Source organism: Trachemys scripta, chromosome 2, assembly GCF_013100865.1.
Source record: "Trachemys scripta elegans isolate TJP31775 chromosome 2, CAS_Tse_1.0, whole genome shotgun sequence".
Classification (NCBI taxonomy): Eukaryota; Metazoa; Chordata; order Testudines; family Emydidae; genus Trachemys; species Trachemys scripta.
The window spans coordinates 151,349,558-151,366,018 of NC_048299.1; the positions used below are offsets into that span (position 1 = coordinate 151,349,558).

The 16,461-nt window shown below is 43.3% G+C and overlaps 1 protein-coding gene across 1 annotated transcript in view; it reads right to left on the minus strand.

Annotated features, from left to right (window-relative positions):
* Nucleotides 1–219: 219 nt before the first annotated feature.
* The window catches only part of PIWIL2 (piwi like RNA-mediated gene silencing 2), a 34,526-nt gene continuing 18,284 nt past the window's right edge, over nucleotides 220–16,461 (minus strand). Inside the window, exons 17-23 of the mRNA XM_034761892.1 lie at nucleotides 13,736–13,837; nucleotides 12,052–12,171; nucleotides 11,278–11,366; nucleotides 10,310–10,415; nucleotides 7,824–8,077; nucleotides 6,788–6,895; nucleotides 220–3,741 (exon numbers count right to left, since the gene is read on the minus strand). Of these exons, the coding sequence (XP_034617783.1) occupies nucleotides 3,585–3,741; nucleotides 6,788–6,895; nucleotides 7,824–8,077; nucleotides 10,310–10,415; nucleotides 11,278–11,366; nucleotides 12,052–12,171; nucleotides 13,736–13,837 (936 nt within the window). The 3' untranslated portion in view covers nucleotides 220–3,584. The remainder of the gene's footprint in view (nucleotides 3,742–6,787; nucleotides 6,896–7,823; nucleotides 8,078–10,309; nucleotides 10,416–11,277; nucleotides 11,367–12,051; nucleotides 12,172–13,735; nucleotides 13,838–16,461) is intronic.

The window sequence follows — 16,461 nt, forward strand, 5'->3', positions numbered from 1 at the left end:
CTGGTGAGAGCCTGCTTTAATATCCTGGGCTTCCCTTACTTGCTCCAGTCTAGCAAACCACCTCTCTAATGGGAGATTTGGGGCATTTCACTTGAGTTCTCACCACTTAGAATTGGAAGAGTCCAATGCAAAACACATTTTCAACACAGTAAAGAAAATATGTTTAACACAGTTCTGTTATAATTTTACTGTGTTTAACAGAACTACACATTTATACAAAAGTTTTTCAACCATTTGGTATTAAAACTGAGAAGAGAGGCTACAAAACCAGGAATAGATACAAGATTCTTTAATCTACGCCCAGTCTTGAGAGGAGCCATTCAATTGGACAGATGGAGAAACTTTGCAAATGCAACTTCAAAATGAATTCCGAACATTTCACGGAGAAATCTTCAAGCCAAGATTGTCAGTTCTAGATCAACATCTCAACGTATTCATAGACAGTTTTAAAATTCTAGGTTTTTTTAGCCTTATCCCCTCACATACAAATAAAAACCATGATGATATATTTGAGCTTTTCAACTATTCAGCTTTCCTGAGGATGCTGCGTGCTTACATGGCAACTGGAAAACATTAATACTTTAAACAGCTACCCCAGCCATAAGAGGAAGAATTAAAAAAATATTTTTCTTACAGTAACCGGTAACTTTTAAGCACATAGCTGCAAAAACAAATAAAATGTAGGATTCTGCTCTTTAAAGCATTAGATTAAAAATAGGAAAATGAAGTAGAAATGCAAAAGCTTCAAATAAATTCCAGGGTGTCGCAAGGGATTTTTTTGGACACGGATCAGGGAATACGTTGTCTTTGGTTTCATACAAGGACCAATATTTGTAAAGCACAAATAATAATCTGCAAAACACACTGAAAGCTACATTCAAAAAACAAAAAGTGCTATTGGAAGACACTGTCAGATTTTTGAAGTACACCCAGTGCTTTGGTTCTGAAACTAGGAAAAGGGCAAGTTTTCAATACTATTGCATAGGCAGGGTGTTCATTCCAGAAACAGTCATTTTTTGGAACATGGACTATTTGTTTGAAACTGTTTACCAGAAAGATCAGTAACAGTTCCAGAAAAGCTTCCGGGTCATTAATCCAACAGCTCGTAATGTACTACTACTGAGGCACGGACTGTGGCCAACCCAATGATCTAGTTAAAGGTATATTTTGGAAGTCTTACTTCATGGACCATAATGGATCAGTTCACAACCTCAGCATCTTTTAAGGACACAAAACCTAGTCTTCCAGCATTTCCTTTTGAGACATTAATCATCTGTGTTTGGGCTTCTGGCTTTCTGAACTGATCATCTGACAACGTCAAAGAAACTTTTTCCCAGACTGCTGTGTAAATCCTGGGATGTAAGCCGACCAATATGGTTTCATACATTTCAGGAGTTTTCTGGTCTATTGTAATCTGTTATGGTAAACTAGAAACTACACAGAATAGGTGTAAAAACCTTTACAGAGAGGCAGAGAAAAAAGGAATGACCATACAACAAATGCAATTTTTATTTAGTTACTTTCATGCTCTCTAACCCAAAGCACAGACGAAGATGGGACAATATACACAGAAAACTTGATTATTCGGGGAGCTATAGGAGCAAAAGGCAGCACCTGACGGAAGGTAGGTGGGTGGTACAGTGGGCTAATGTACTGTGGCTTTCCGCTTCTGAAAGCTAAGGAGCTAAAATGGCTTAAGTCACAAGTGGAACGAGTATGGTGGCTCAACCTAGTCCCCAGGCATCTCTCACGCCATTGCAGCAGCACTTCTGGCCCTGCTATGCAATCGAAGTGCTGGAGCAGCAAGGCAATACCAGACTGGAGCAGCAAGGAGCACTTCCTGACATTCCCATTTGCACAAGGAGCAGATCATCAAGACAGTTCACCAGGTTGGCACAGTGAAAATGTACACTTACATCACATCATCGCTCCGTCTCACACTCTTTAATGGAGCTGGAGCTCATCCTAGCAGTCACTGGAAGTGTTAGGTGCGTGCGACTGCCCCATGCACACCACTTCTTGTGTCTCAGGACATCCTCTTAGCTCACGTGGGAGTGAGGAAGGAGGGGACTCCAGAAGAGCAGCAAATAACCCTCCCCCTGCCAAGTCTGAGGATGTCTTTAGTGTTTTCCTTGGGCTCTGGCTTAATGCAGCTCTCCTACTGCAACCCCCTCTAAGGTAAGAGTGCAGAAACAAGGGCTCATGGGAAAGCTGCCTTTCACCACGCTCATGCACAGTTTCTACATTATGCGTGGCCTTAACCTGCACTACAGAACTATTTCTCTAGCACTGAAATGCAATAAAATCATCCCAAATATAAACAGGAACTCTGTGTGAAGATCTAGCTTTCTCCACCACCCAACACCAGCTGTTGTTTGTCTGAGATATAAACTCCTGAAGGTTGCATTTACAGTACAAGTGCTGAGACACCTCTTAAAAAGTAGGGAAAAAAAAAAAAGGCAGTGCCATGTTCCTTCTGACCAATGTATCCAGCCACCAGGCTAAAAATACCTGACTGTCTCCTTAGGGCTTGTCTACACTACTGCTTAAGTCGATGTAACTTACATCACTCAGGGGTGTGAAAAAGCCACCCCTCTGAGCTACACACATTACATGGACTTATGCGCTGTCCACACCAGCGCTAAATCGGTGGGAGACACTTTCCCACCGACATAGCTTCTGCCTCTCGTTGAGGTGGAGTAATTACGCTGACGGGAGAGCACTCTTCCATCAGCACAGTGCATCTTCACCAGACGCGCTACAGCAGCGCAGCTACATCAATGCGGCCAATGTAGCGTGGTAGTGTAGACTAGCCCTTAGCATGTCACCTGCATATGCTGAAGAAGTAAGCAAGCTCAAACTCTCCCTCACAATGGAACCCTGCAGTCCCATTTCCTTGGGCAACCAGCTGACTGGGAACAGATTTAATTGTCTGCAAACTGAACACTACCCCTTGAAACAAGATTTATCCGTTCCTGTTGCATCTTCACCTCCCTTTGCAAATGGCGGTTACCAGGCCCCCGCTCTTAAAGGGGGTACTGTCAAGTATCTTTAACCTTAGGTCAACATTCCAGTCAAGCTAGCCCTACCTCTGCTGATTCTGTTCCTTTCCTATGACCAGCAACGCCCTGATCACACCCCTCCCTCGGTGTATGAAATTAACACCATTTACTTCTGTGCTGCTGAGCCTGCCTCAATGCCATTAGCCCAGCAGTGGGCAGGTGGGGTTAAAATGCTGCTGCACATGCAGCATACTGCTTTTGTTTTCATACGCAGGAGAGCAACAGAAGTCAAGAAGCAGATTTCCCCACCGGATTATTGCATTGATTTTAAAGGAGGTTATGTTTCTGGGTCTAATGTTCAAGTGTCCTTTAAGTAACCAAGTAAAAAGAAATGCAGAATATATGTATTTATAAAAACAAACTTAGAAGAGAGTCTCCTTTTATATGGCTGTCAGAGGCACTGGTGTGCAGTGTCCCCTCAGAAGATGACCACAGAGCAATGAAAGCTCCATCCAAGAGGCTCCCTTCTCCATCTGCTGTTTGAGGAGCTAGATTCTCCCCTTCACCGCCCAGCGTTCCAGGTTACAGGAAAAAGAGTCTCTCACAGAGCTGAATAGCTGGTTCATGGTGCAGAAACTGTCCTGCGAGAAAGGCCACCTTGTGAGCATATTTGCAGGGGGCTGGAACTCGGATAGTGCCTGGCCAGTTCCAGTACATGTGGCAAAGCTTGAAAGTCAACCTAGAAACAACAGGAGGAAAGAAGATTCCATTAGAATTCATACCTCCCTACTTGGGACACTGTATGTCTAACCCACAGGGAACACCATATGTTTGTGGAGGGCTGTCTTTTCTAGGAGCACTTTAAGGACCAAATCCTTCTCTCACTGAATTGCCATACTGGGGCAAACCGTTAACCTAGCTCTGACAGCAGCCCATGCAACATATTTTGGACACTAGGAATCTCCAAAGGTATTATATCAGCTTTATTAACAGTATATGTATTGTTAGGAGCTAGGGATTGTCTTCTGGCTCCACAGGGAGTTACAAGGAGCTTTCTGCAGGAATTAAAATAACTGGAAGGTGATACATCAATGCAAATCCCTAGGCAGGAATACAAGTCAGGAGAAGTCCCCCTGCCCTGCGGGAAGTTGCATATACCAGTTTGAGCTTGTTAAAAGGAGGCTACCAAAGAACTCAGCTGTATAAAGTGACCACCCTCACATAAGGGAGAGGTCACTCTCACTCGATCCAAGAACTGACACAGCTATAACCTAGGGACCCCCTGATGCCACCTGATAGAGAGCACAGGGGGTACATAGGGTTGTACAGGAATCCCCTGGGTCAGACATCTGCATACTAGTTCACCAAAGGGGGCATGTGAAGCCTCTACTGAAAGCCATGAAAAATGTACATACAGATAGTATTTATATTGAAAGTTATGCTCTTAGAGTTCAGGCATGTCACCAGGAGGTGACAGATTGGAGATGTTCCTTTCAGGAAGGACGTAAATGACACCTACCTACCTGTCCATTTGTGTACTGTATGCCTTATCCTACGTACCTATGCGCATACTCAGCCAGGGATTAATTGAGAGATTATAAAATCTACAGGAACAAATACTGGGGAGTTTCCTGTTCATGAATTATGACAAATGATTGGTCTGGTATATCCTGGAGTGTGAAGAGACACTTAATCCTTCACTTCGAAGAGACATTGACAGGATGCATGTCTCAACGAAAAGGTCACGGCCTGCCTACAGGGATTTTGGGTGAGCAATACTCTTACGTCTAATAAAATATCGTGTTAATTAAGCCTAGGCTCTAGTATGCGTGCTATGATTTTATTTTATAATGTAACTGTTTCCAATACTTCTAGTTGCTACTACTTGACTTTCTGTGCTTTGTTAAATAAACTTATACTTGATTTCACTATAAACATATTTAAGTGCTACATGTTAACTGGAGTGGTGAGTAGAGGTGACAGTGGGGTGTACTGTTTCTTTGGACGCAGTGGATTGGTGAATCCCATGAGTGTTCATGGAGCAGAGATTGGACACTCAATGGAGAAGCTTGGAGGGCTTGATGGTTGGAATGTGCCCAGCACTAGTCTGCAGACGGACAGTGGAGCCTGCGTAGGCTGAGAGTGGAGGGCTTGTTTTGTCCGTGGCCAGTGGAGCTGGGGAGCCGACCTCCAACAGGCACAGACAAGGCTTCCTCATGCTAAGGACAGGTGGCAGCGAGGTGCCTCATAGTCCTGGGTACCCCCAGAAAGTGTCACAACAACCTTGTGACTAACAGGGACAGACACTGAGGACAGGGTTTGAAGGACTCTGTTCCTAACAGGGTCTCCATGTAGAAGACGGGTGACTGGCTGGTAAGCTGAGACCTACACATTAAGATATGTTTTCTCTGTAATGCTTCTGTTCTGAACAAGTAATACTTTGCTTTATGAAGACTGGATGGTCACTGATTAACCCTGCCATTACCCAAGAAAAAGAAGAACGGCAGGTACTGAAATGAATTCAGATTCGACAACATAATCAGTGAACTGCAACTTAAATGCTCAGTCTAGAAGAGGGGAGTCAAAGGACCGTGCCCCAAGAGAGGTGATGGCTACAGGCCTGAGACTCTTGAAGAGGCAACAAAGGGGATCAGAGGTGCAGTTACCTCAGGAAGTGTGACAGCCAGCACCAGCTACTTTAGAGAAAGGTGCAAAAATCCCTAGTGGACAATTATGGAATAATCTACCCACAGGGGAAGTATGTTCCTGATCCTCTTAAAAAAAGCAGTGGCCTACTTAATGCAAACTGTGCATATGCTCATTATCCATAGATTTCTAACCGTTTTTTGAATCCTGCTCAATTATATATTGTCACTGGCAGTCAGTTCCACAGGCTAATTGCTAATTAAACATTGTATAAAGTAAAGTTTCTTTTTATCTGATTTACATGTATTGCTTTTTTCAATTTAATTGATTCTCTCCCTGTTCTTGTATAATGAAGAAGGGTAAACAGGAACATCCAATCTGCCTTCTCTGTACCATTCATTTTTGAGTCGTTAGCGTTTGAGCCAATGAACTAAGGCACGACGGGAAGTAATTTCACCTCATTCTTTGTAAAGGTACATGTTGGTCTCTAGCTAACTTCCAAATGGAGATTGTTTTGCAACAACAGGCCTTGGGGAAAGTTCCAGCTTTGCTGCTGTGTATTGCAAGAGTATTTCTCAATACTAAGTCCTGTTGGAGAAAAAGAGATTACAAGAAATGGATGTCAAACACTGATTGGTTTGGCATCATCATTGCTGGACTTTTGGCCATGATTCCCCCCCACGCTCCTTCAATAAATTCAGAAATATCTCGAGCTAGTATTTCCTTTAAAAAGAAAAATGGGAAATAATATGCAAAGATGCCCAACTCGCAAGTGATCCTGCCTTACCTAGTAGGACAAATTTTGCAAATAAACTCAGAGATATTTCCAAAATGAAGATGTGCCATGCTGGATCAGATCACTGCACCAGTAAGTCCAAGACGCTGACTCTCGCAGCAGTAGATAGCCAGCATTTCGGGGGGTGGGGAGCAGTTGCTAAATGCACCTCTGCAATCACATCAGAAGGCACAAGGAAGTAACTTCCACTTCTCTTTAGGGCAGGATTTGGACAACGACATCACAAAACATTCAAGACCAGAGTTACATGTCATCAGCGCCACCTCCAGCTACTCAGCCTCTCTGCTGTGCAACTTTGTAGGGAGGGGTGTTTGAGGAAGACCCCCCTGCTCAGTGCTCTCACCTTTGCATGTGGTCAGGACTGAGGTTGGCTGTGTTAAGCACACAGATATAGTGAGTCGGGATGCCGCAACCCTGTCGGATGCGATGAGACAACAAGTAAAAATCCACCCTGAGAAGGATAAAGAGAAACACTTTAAAGAGTCAAGTTGTCCACCTGTAAACGAGAGAAAAGCCTGTGGCAGTTCCTTAGGTAGGTCTGTTAAAGGGGGTTTACACCTGAAGTTGAGTTTGCTTTATCAAGGTTTCATTCTAAGTTGAAATCACAGCATGACCTCACTGCCTACTCCCTCAGTGTATCCTCTCCAGGGGTATACTAGCATCTAGACATCAAGGATACAGCAGCAATACCTAAGAGCTGAATATATAAATGGGCCTTTCGTTCCCAAAGCACTTCGGTCTATATTCATGCAGCACGTTTTGTGGTGGAGAGCAACCAGTACTGTGGGGAAGTGGATGGGAAATTTTGAGCAAGGACAGAGCAAAACCCCTTCTTATAAAATGCTTGGGGTATGTTTTATGCAGTGTTGTAGCTGCATTGGTCCCAGGATATGAGAGACCCAAAGTGGGTGGTATAGTATCTTATTGGACCAACTTCTGCTGGTGAGAGAAACAAACTTTTGACTTACATAGAACTATTATTCAGGGGTATGTAACGTACACAGAGAACAGATGGGACCCCCTCTTTGCAAAGGTCTAATGAGAAAGCACTCCAGAGTAAATGGCATTGTTACATAAGGTATCCTACTGAGGCAGGTACACTATGGGCTGAATTGAACTTCTAGGGTCTAGAAAGTCTAGGTACCAAATTCATTAGACCATCCCCTCTGGCTATAATTGTCAGCTTCCTGCTGTAAACCAGTGCTGAGCCATATTCAACCCTTTGCTCTGGAATTGAAAATATGCAGTAGGTTTCCACAAGCTAGTAATGCAATGTAACTTGACTCTCCACTTTTATTGGCAGTTACAGAATGGTAATGGGGGGCGGAACATATGGATACTGGCAGAGAACAGACTTTTGTGGGTTGCCTGCCACTCACCAATCTCTACTGGTGACAGTATGGTCAATTACAGTCCCTGGAGCGGGGGCTACAAAGTGCTCAGTGGACGCAGAGTAGAGATTGGTGCTGATTTTCTTCTGAACCACAAAGACCACCATCTTGGGCTGGTAGTTCTCAAAGGCTTCAAAACATTGCTGGAGCTGTGGGATCTCGTAGCTGACCACTGTGTTCAGCTGGCTGTCTGACACTCCATCTCTATAAACTGCTATCTTCTCAGGCAGACAGTGGTTCACCTGAATAAGAAACAAGACAAGACAAAGAATGGAAGCTCCTTCACTGGAGGTTTTCCAAAGGAGACTGGATAGCCATTATGTTGGATGGTTTAGAAACAACAAATCTTGCATCTTGGCAGGGGGTCAGACTAGATGACCCTTGTGGTCCCTTCTAACCCTATGATTCTAAGAATGGTCTAGGGTAACATGGGTGAATTTGATGTCTTAGTACAGTTTCATGCTGTGAAGGAGGCCAAATTATATTTGGAGATTATGGTCTGAGAGTCCACAAATAAGGTCAAGTACCATTCTTGATCTGTAACAGAGTACCCACTGACATCAAAGGGCAGGTTTGCAAAGTTGAGTGTAGGACATGGACCTTTTAGTTAAAGTCACTGCGGTATGCAGCATCACTTGATGGGAAAGAGGTCAGTAACTGTGAACCTAAATTTCTTGAAAAATCTGACTCGATGAGCATTAAGAGTTAACCCCTAATTTTGAAGAAGTATTTTTCAGGCTGACACAGTGCTGCATCAGTTTCTATTTGGGAGGTTATAACCCCAACCACATGGGCTAGAAACTCATTCTTTCCTTGAAGTGAAAGCTTGCATTCTGTGAAACAGAATGGGCCACAAAGACTATACAAATATACTGACACTTCTGGCTTTGACCACTGATCTTTTTACTTTGGATTTAAATACAGTCAGTCTACTTTTGGACACAAATAAAGCCAACTTAACTGCTGCCCTGGAAGATGCTGGTTCATTGACTCCCATGTGGAATGAGGTTGCTGGGTCTCAGTCCAGGCCCAAGTGGACAAGTATCCACATTTGAAAAGCCACCATCACAATCAGCACCTTTCTGGACAGCCTCATCGAAAAGGCTAAGGACTGAATGGGCCACGGAAATTGAATCCCCCTTCTCCCAGTAGAAGGGGGCTCGTTCCAGAGCACCATTAAGGCATATTCACAGGACAGTATTTGGAAAGGCTTGCCCTACCATGGCCCATAAAGGACCTGTTCTGCAAGTAGACTTCAGCTTCCAGAGTTGTTAATTTGGCACCTTCCACAAGAAGCACTCAAAAGATAAAAACCTATCGTATCTAATTTACGTTTATAAATAGGACTGACTGCCTTTTAAATGAGTGCCTTTGCAACTCGGAACCCTAAAGCAGACCTAACCATGTGTCCGGGAGCATGGCTTTATTTGCGGACACCTAGTGTAAATTAAAGCATATACACGACCCGCTGAAGTGGTGAAATAATCAAGAAGCTACATCATGGTCCTTACACTTTCATACAGAATGTACCATTCCTTTCTTTGCACCGAGGGGATTTATGGTGAGATAAAGGGCTGAGGTTATTCAGAGACAGGAGAATATAACCGCTTAATTAAGCAATATTGAAAGTGAGAAGAGTCATTCAGCAATAGCTTCAGTTATGAGCTAGGCCTCATCGAGGTAATTAAGCAAGTCCCTGAGATAAGGAAGGAAGATTAAGCATGCCGTGCCAAACAAGGGGCCATTTCAATTTTTAAATTCAAAGTGAGCTCTGCAAAGTCTTTTACTCACTTGCTTAACTTTTAATTTGTTCTACTTTTTGTTTAGAAAGCCCAATTTAGTATCTTCCACTGATACTTCATGTAGTAGTTTTTCAGTCAAGGTGAACTCCAGGTTGTGTTGGGAATGCTGACACTCATAAACACATGGAGTTATAAACCCCATTATTCATGTAATGGGGCACAGTGGATAGGTGGATGCTACTTATTGGGTAAGATCCAGTTTATGGTGCTCTCTTTGGACAGCAATCCAGTACGTAGGAATTACCAGACTGAGTCAGACCTAAATCCATCTAATCCAGTATTCTGTCTCTGACAGTGGCCAGCACCAGATGTTTTAGAAAAAGGTGCAAGATGCACATTCAGATATGGGACAAATCTGCCCCTCACACTGGTCTCTAGTAGTTAGAGATTGGCTTAAGCCTTGAAGCATGAGGTTTCATATTCCTTTCCAATTTTTTGTCATTAAATGTAACAACTCTGGATATTCTTGATAGCCATAGAACTATCCCATCTCTTTTTAAATCAATAAATGGTACCCACAACTCTTCACTCTAGGGTACTGAATAGAGATGGTACCTGCACTCCTGAGTACAGAAAAGGAGATGCATGTTTCAAGCTAGGCACACTTTTCTCTTTGCAGTTTTATCCATTTCTTTCAGTGGTCAGCTAAGAGTCACCTACTATGTTCCTTACCTCATAGAACTTCTGTAAGGCCCCGACCAGACAAAGCTTCAAACTGTCTACAATTTCCTGATGAGGCATCTGGAACACAACCCTAGAATACCACTTCGAGAGAACACTCGTGGCAGAAAGAGAAAGATAAATATTACCTACAGGACTCTTGTGAGCCAAAGCCCAAAACAGTTCTACAATTCAAAACAAATTCAGCTCCAGCTTTGCATATATCTTTTCTCAGGCTGTTTCTAAAAGGATTCAGGCATACGGCAAGAAGGGCAGCACATGATCAGAGATAATGCCAGGTGGTCCTTGGCATTTGGAATTGGTGACTGAAAACAAACAAGTTATTAAACCCTGTTGAAAAGGACAACCAAGGTTAAGTCAATATCTCTGGTCTTTTTTAGAGAGGGCAAGGCAGTGCCATAAAGCGACTTTATTGATAAAGAAAAGTGTTTCGCTTCCAGCCACGTGATGTAACTTTTCCACCAAAAATGCAACTCCCTAGCAGTGCAAGTGTAGGGAAACACTCAAGATCTGAAGACTTTTCATCAGTGTATGACAATGTGCAGCTTAATCACAGACACCACTTTTTCCTCCAGCAAGAGACTGTCAAAAGCCTGGAAGAGTAAGACAAACTTCCTAGAGAGTCTCCCGGTTTGCTATTGGTCAGGTCTTATTCTGTGTTTAGTTGACCAACACTTCAAAAAGTAGTGGGGAATACACAAGGAGAAAATTGATCAAAACAGCAACTGGCCTACTTGAGAACTATGCAGGATCTTCACTGTGACAGAGTAATCTGGAATGCTCCATTAAAGAACAGATCCATCTGTCTCCCTCTGCAGTCCATGGCATGCGTCACATTCTCTGCAAACACTGGCTGCAGTGTGAGGCGCACACATCAGCCAAACACTGAGCTGCTTAGAGGTCCAGGTTTTACAGGCATGTAAAGAGGTAGAACCTACTCTAATTTAGAAACAACTTACTGATTGGTGCTTGCAATGAAGCCAACCACAGAGCGCATTCCCCTGCTGGGATCATGGTACACATCCATGCCAATCACCATCAGCTGTTTCTGGAAAGGAGAAAGGAAGCCCAGTGCACTGGGGAACTGTGAGTCAGAGGCATAACTCACCATTTCACTGGAAACTATATCTGAACTCTTTCTAAAGAGTAAAAAAGCAGAGCTGAATTAAATGCCAAGAGGGAGTTTCACCCTCGGCTTTAACTCCTGCAGTGGTCATAAAATCCCTGGAATTAATCAAAAGTACTCGTTACCACCAGAGAGCTAACCAGATAGTTCATTTTATCTATCCTTCATCAGTACTGTGGCATACAACATGCCCACCCCGCCCCATGATGTAGGGAAGTTCTATTATCCCCATTTTACAGACGGGTAATGGAGGCACAGAGAGAATAAATGTGCAGGGAAGAGGTCTGTAGCAGAGCTTGGAATCAAACCCATGCCTTCTGAGTCCCAGACTAGCATGCTGATGACCTGTAAGAGACAGGTTAAGGGTAAGAGTACATTCCCCCATGAAAGAGGGAAGAAGGGGGATACATTTCAGAGAGGCTGAATACCCCTTTCACACTATCAACTATTCTTCCTCTATCCGATCTAGGATGAATGAGAGAGAGTGAGTGTGTGTAAATACAATGAAAGGCCACAGAGAAGTCACAGATGAGAGCCCTGCACCTACAGGTAGGTCATTCAGGGTGCTGAAGCCTCCCTTGATGGAACTAACTTTCGCATGGCTTACCAATGGGATGTCCACTCCCCAGAGTTCCCCACCTAGCTTGCAATTAATCTGCAGTAGAATTTTCTGTGCTACGCTCCTTAATTTGTTGGGCTGGGTCATGATGGTTCGGGCATTGATGACCTGCAGCAATGGGAAATATTAAAAATCAGTTAACTCCAGCTAAGTTTTTAAGACTGCAAAAGTAGGGTCTAATTTTTTCCTCCCCAGACTGTATTCCTACTGTAAATCAATCATAAATTTAACAGATTATACTTGCATATTGCAAGGTGTCCAACTATACAACTTTAACGGCTGTTAAGTTTTTCCATTAGTATTCTATTTCTTTGCTTTATCTCAAAGCTTTTAAGAAGTAAAAGTAAGACTACATTTGTTAAAGCCTGTATAACCAAGTTCTGGTCCCTGGATCTGCAAGTGTAATTCTCATTAAGTCAAGAGTTTTGAATGTGCATCCAAAGGCAGAATTTAGCCTTCACTTAGCAAAAGTCTCATACGCAGCAAACATAAAAACTGATACCCATCCAGCCCTTTACCCCCAATTCATCCAAAGCTCGCAAGTATTTTTAAGGATGCTTACACCCTAGATTAGCTTTTATGTCCCTCTCCACCCATCGGAAAAGAAAAGATGTTTCCCCAAATGGAATGATGTTTGCATTACATCTCCCAGCAAACTAAAGTGTCTTGCTAGCAACTTTCATTTTTTTTTTTTTTTTTTTAAAAACCACACACACTATATGTGCTGGCAGTTGTACCTTCCTCTTCTGAATGGAATCGAAGCTCCTCAACAGTTGCCATAGGTCTTACATTCACAACAGCTAAAGGAGAACCTCCTTTTGCTTAACTGGCACGGGTCTGAGGTTTTGAAACAGGGGGATTTGAGTTCTATCCTTGCTGTTCCATTGGCCAAGGTGTGAAGCACATGAAGCCCCAGCTAGCCACAGCTACTTGCAGAGATAACCGTGAAACAGTTCTTTAAGGCTAAACACAATATTCACAAGCAAGGCAAGAGTCCACAACACAATTTGAATGCGACTAATTACAGATTAAATACAACCTATTGTTATTCTGCTATAGACAACATGACCACCAAGATGATGATCCAGCCACCCAAAGGCTTTTTCTAGGCATGCCAACTTTGCTATACAGGCGAGTCTCATCTTACGCTGGGGTTACATTCCGCTGTCAGCGCGTAAAGTGAAAAATCGCGTATAGTCAAAATTACATTGAGTGTAATGGCGGGCGGAATCACCCGCACTCCAGGTACAGTATTTAAATTGTTATTTTTCTCTTTTTTTTTTTTGGCCGACCGTGCAAAGCTGAATTCGCGCATGTTAAATGTGCGCAAGATGAGACTCGCCTGTACTGGACTTAATTTAGATGTATGCAGTAAATTACATGGCTTGTTCACTGTATACTTAAGGGTTAGGTTAAATGGTCATGATTTGATGTTACTGTAGGATTTTGTTTATTTTTAATTATAGCCAGATGAGCCTGCCTGCTCTACTGCTTCCAGAGGTGTACTGGCTCCATAGAGAAATGTGACGGGAAGCTTCAAATGTAGAAGAGGATGACATGGACAGTATTTTGTGGTCTCATTCCAGGCAAGAACTTTGTGTATGGAATCCTTGTCTCCACCATGTCAAACCCCCACCCCAAGAAGTTATAATACCGCAGTGACCTGACTCACCTGAGAGGGTACTGGAGATTGCACACAGCACAGCTTTTTAATGGCTCCGTACAAGTCATCTCTGGTCCCAGTGATGATACATACGACCATCTGCATCTTACCCTTCAAGAGACAAATGCAGAGTCAGGCTTTAGCACCACAAATTTTGCTGGATGCTCAAACTTTTTTCTGCCTTTGCAATGGAATGAATGCAGCACCCTGAGTAGCACTGTGATGAAGGGAAGTAACACACAACCCTGGGACATTAGCTCCCACTGTCTAATAAAGCAGCAGCCAAGAGCAGTATCACAGCTATTTGTCAGAGAGCGAGCAGAATCCTCACCAAGAGCCTATTACTGTAGTTACTGCAATACTCTTAAGAATAGATTTGGTATTATTAGCACCTTCACAGTAACAACTGTGTGCCTCATTAGTTGTCAGGTCTCCCCAGCTCCCTCCACTCCCTTGTTTATACCTAAGGCTTGGAAATGGAGTGGATTTGGGAGCACAGGTCTTCAGTAATAGCACCATGAACTGCGCAACCCCAACGTTCCTTTCTAGTATCAAAGCCCTTCATTGATGGGCTCACATCCAACCTCCATGACATGAACTACTGCAATTAAAGTAAACCTCGTGCCTCATTTAACTGAGATAACAAGCACCAAGGCACTCATAGCTGCATGTTGTGAAAGATCTACTGGCACAGAAGGCATTACTGAGGAGGGCTGGGAAATAACTGTTCCACAAATAACTAACGTAAACGGGCCAAGTCCTTATCACCGTAAAGGAACAATTACAAGTGCAACATCTGCATTAGATCCCAGGAATAGAACGTGGGCAGGTAGCAAAGTCTCTCTCAAGACCTTTGCTGATCAGTCGCCTATCTTCAAGCGTCACAATCAATATGCAGCTCTTTATAGTTAATATATTAATTCAAGATAAACTATTGATAGGCTGCAGCTGAAGAGCAGAGCAACACCATAAGCAAGTCCCACAGAAACAGTCCACAAAGGGTAGACTGTGTCTAACGTGGCTAAGTAGGTCTGTTCCCCATGCACAGGGCCTTCAAAGCACTGCAGAGCTTTCCAGCTCCCATGATTTGTATTTAGGGCGTACCCGAGTCCGATACCCTTGTGATGCTGTACGACTGAAATATGACCATTTACATCCTCGATACTGCCACTGTTATTCAACTGCAACAAATTTTGTGCACCTTCCTATAAAGGTGTCAATGGAAAAGTGACGATTTGCTAAATAAGATTATCCTGCTTAAATCCATGTATCATCACTGTATCTCAAATGTGGGTGTTACCCCAGGAACAAACACAAGGTAGTTTACATCCAGTCTAGCCAGCCCATTGTGAATGGGCTATTCATGCTTGATGGCCCATTAAGGACATTTTACTCTAACAATGCGCCATAGAAGAAACTCATTCTGCCCAGACAACTCTTTCTGTGGATGGAGGGTATTAGAGATTGAGCAGGAGGACCCAGAGGCGGATTGAGTAAACGGGCTTCTTTGTTGTGGTACTTGTTCCCCTTGACCCAATTGTCGAGTAAGCACTGAATTAGTTACAGCACAACTTTTATCTAAGTTAGTATCTAAATACCTACATTTACTACACCACCACCAAAACCCTTATTGAGTAATATGAAGGCCCATACAATGAATATTAATAACTACATACTGAATATAATTGTCCCAGCCCCTGATTACTGTTTACAGCATTAAGCATATTCTACAGACAAATTTTACCTTGAAGATACATTTCTTGCAATAATTGCAGCCAAATTCCCTTGATCAGCAATTCACAGGGAAGGGAGGAAGGGGCCATGAGCCTGAGCTCGTTTATGTAGCTGGGAAAGGAAGGAAGGGGGGAAATAACACCTCTTTGCACAAAGGGAATCCTTTGAACAACCACATTCCTTACGCAGCTGCAACACTTATCAATCCTTAACAAGCAGAAGGGAAGGGAGAGAGGTAGCACTTTATCTATCAAGCGCAAAAAAACGGTGCCTGCCCGTGCCTCTACACCAGGGGTAGGCAACCTATGGCACGTGTGCTGAAGGCGGCACATGAGCTGGATTTTCAGTGGCACTCACACTGCCCGGGTCCTGGCCACTGGTCCGGGGGGCTCTGCATTTTAATTTAATTTTAGATGAAGCTTCTTAAACATTTAAAAAACCTTATTTACTTTACATACAATAGTTTAGTTCTATATTATAGACTTATAGAAAGACCTTCTAAAAACGTTAAAATGTATTACTGGCACACGAAACCTTAAATTAGCGTGAATAAATGAAGGCTCGGCACACCACTTCTGAAAGGTTGCCGACCCCTGCTCTACACCCTAATACCATGTCAGCATACCAGCGGTTTCCCAGGTCTCTACTTAACCCTTACATATCCCAGGAGCTAATGGCTGCCTCAGTGTGTCAAAGCATGAAAGGATATGCGATATGCTCACGTGACCCTGGACTCCATCTTAGGCCAGTGACTTTGCACAAACAAAGGCTGTGAGCTGTGTCTGAACCAGTAAATTTCCAGGCACATGGCGAAGGGTATAAAAGACCCCTGAGATTACGCCATTTTGCCTCTTTCCTGCCCTGATTCTCTGAACTGTGGATTTACAACTAAGAGGACCATACTGAACTATGGACTGAGGACCTTCCAATCTTTTGGAAGCTACCAGAGATTTTACAAGCCAGCCATCTGTACCATCACTGCTACAAACCCGATACAAGGA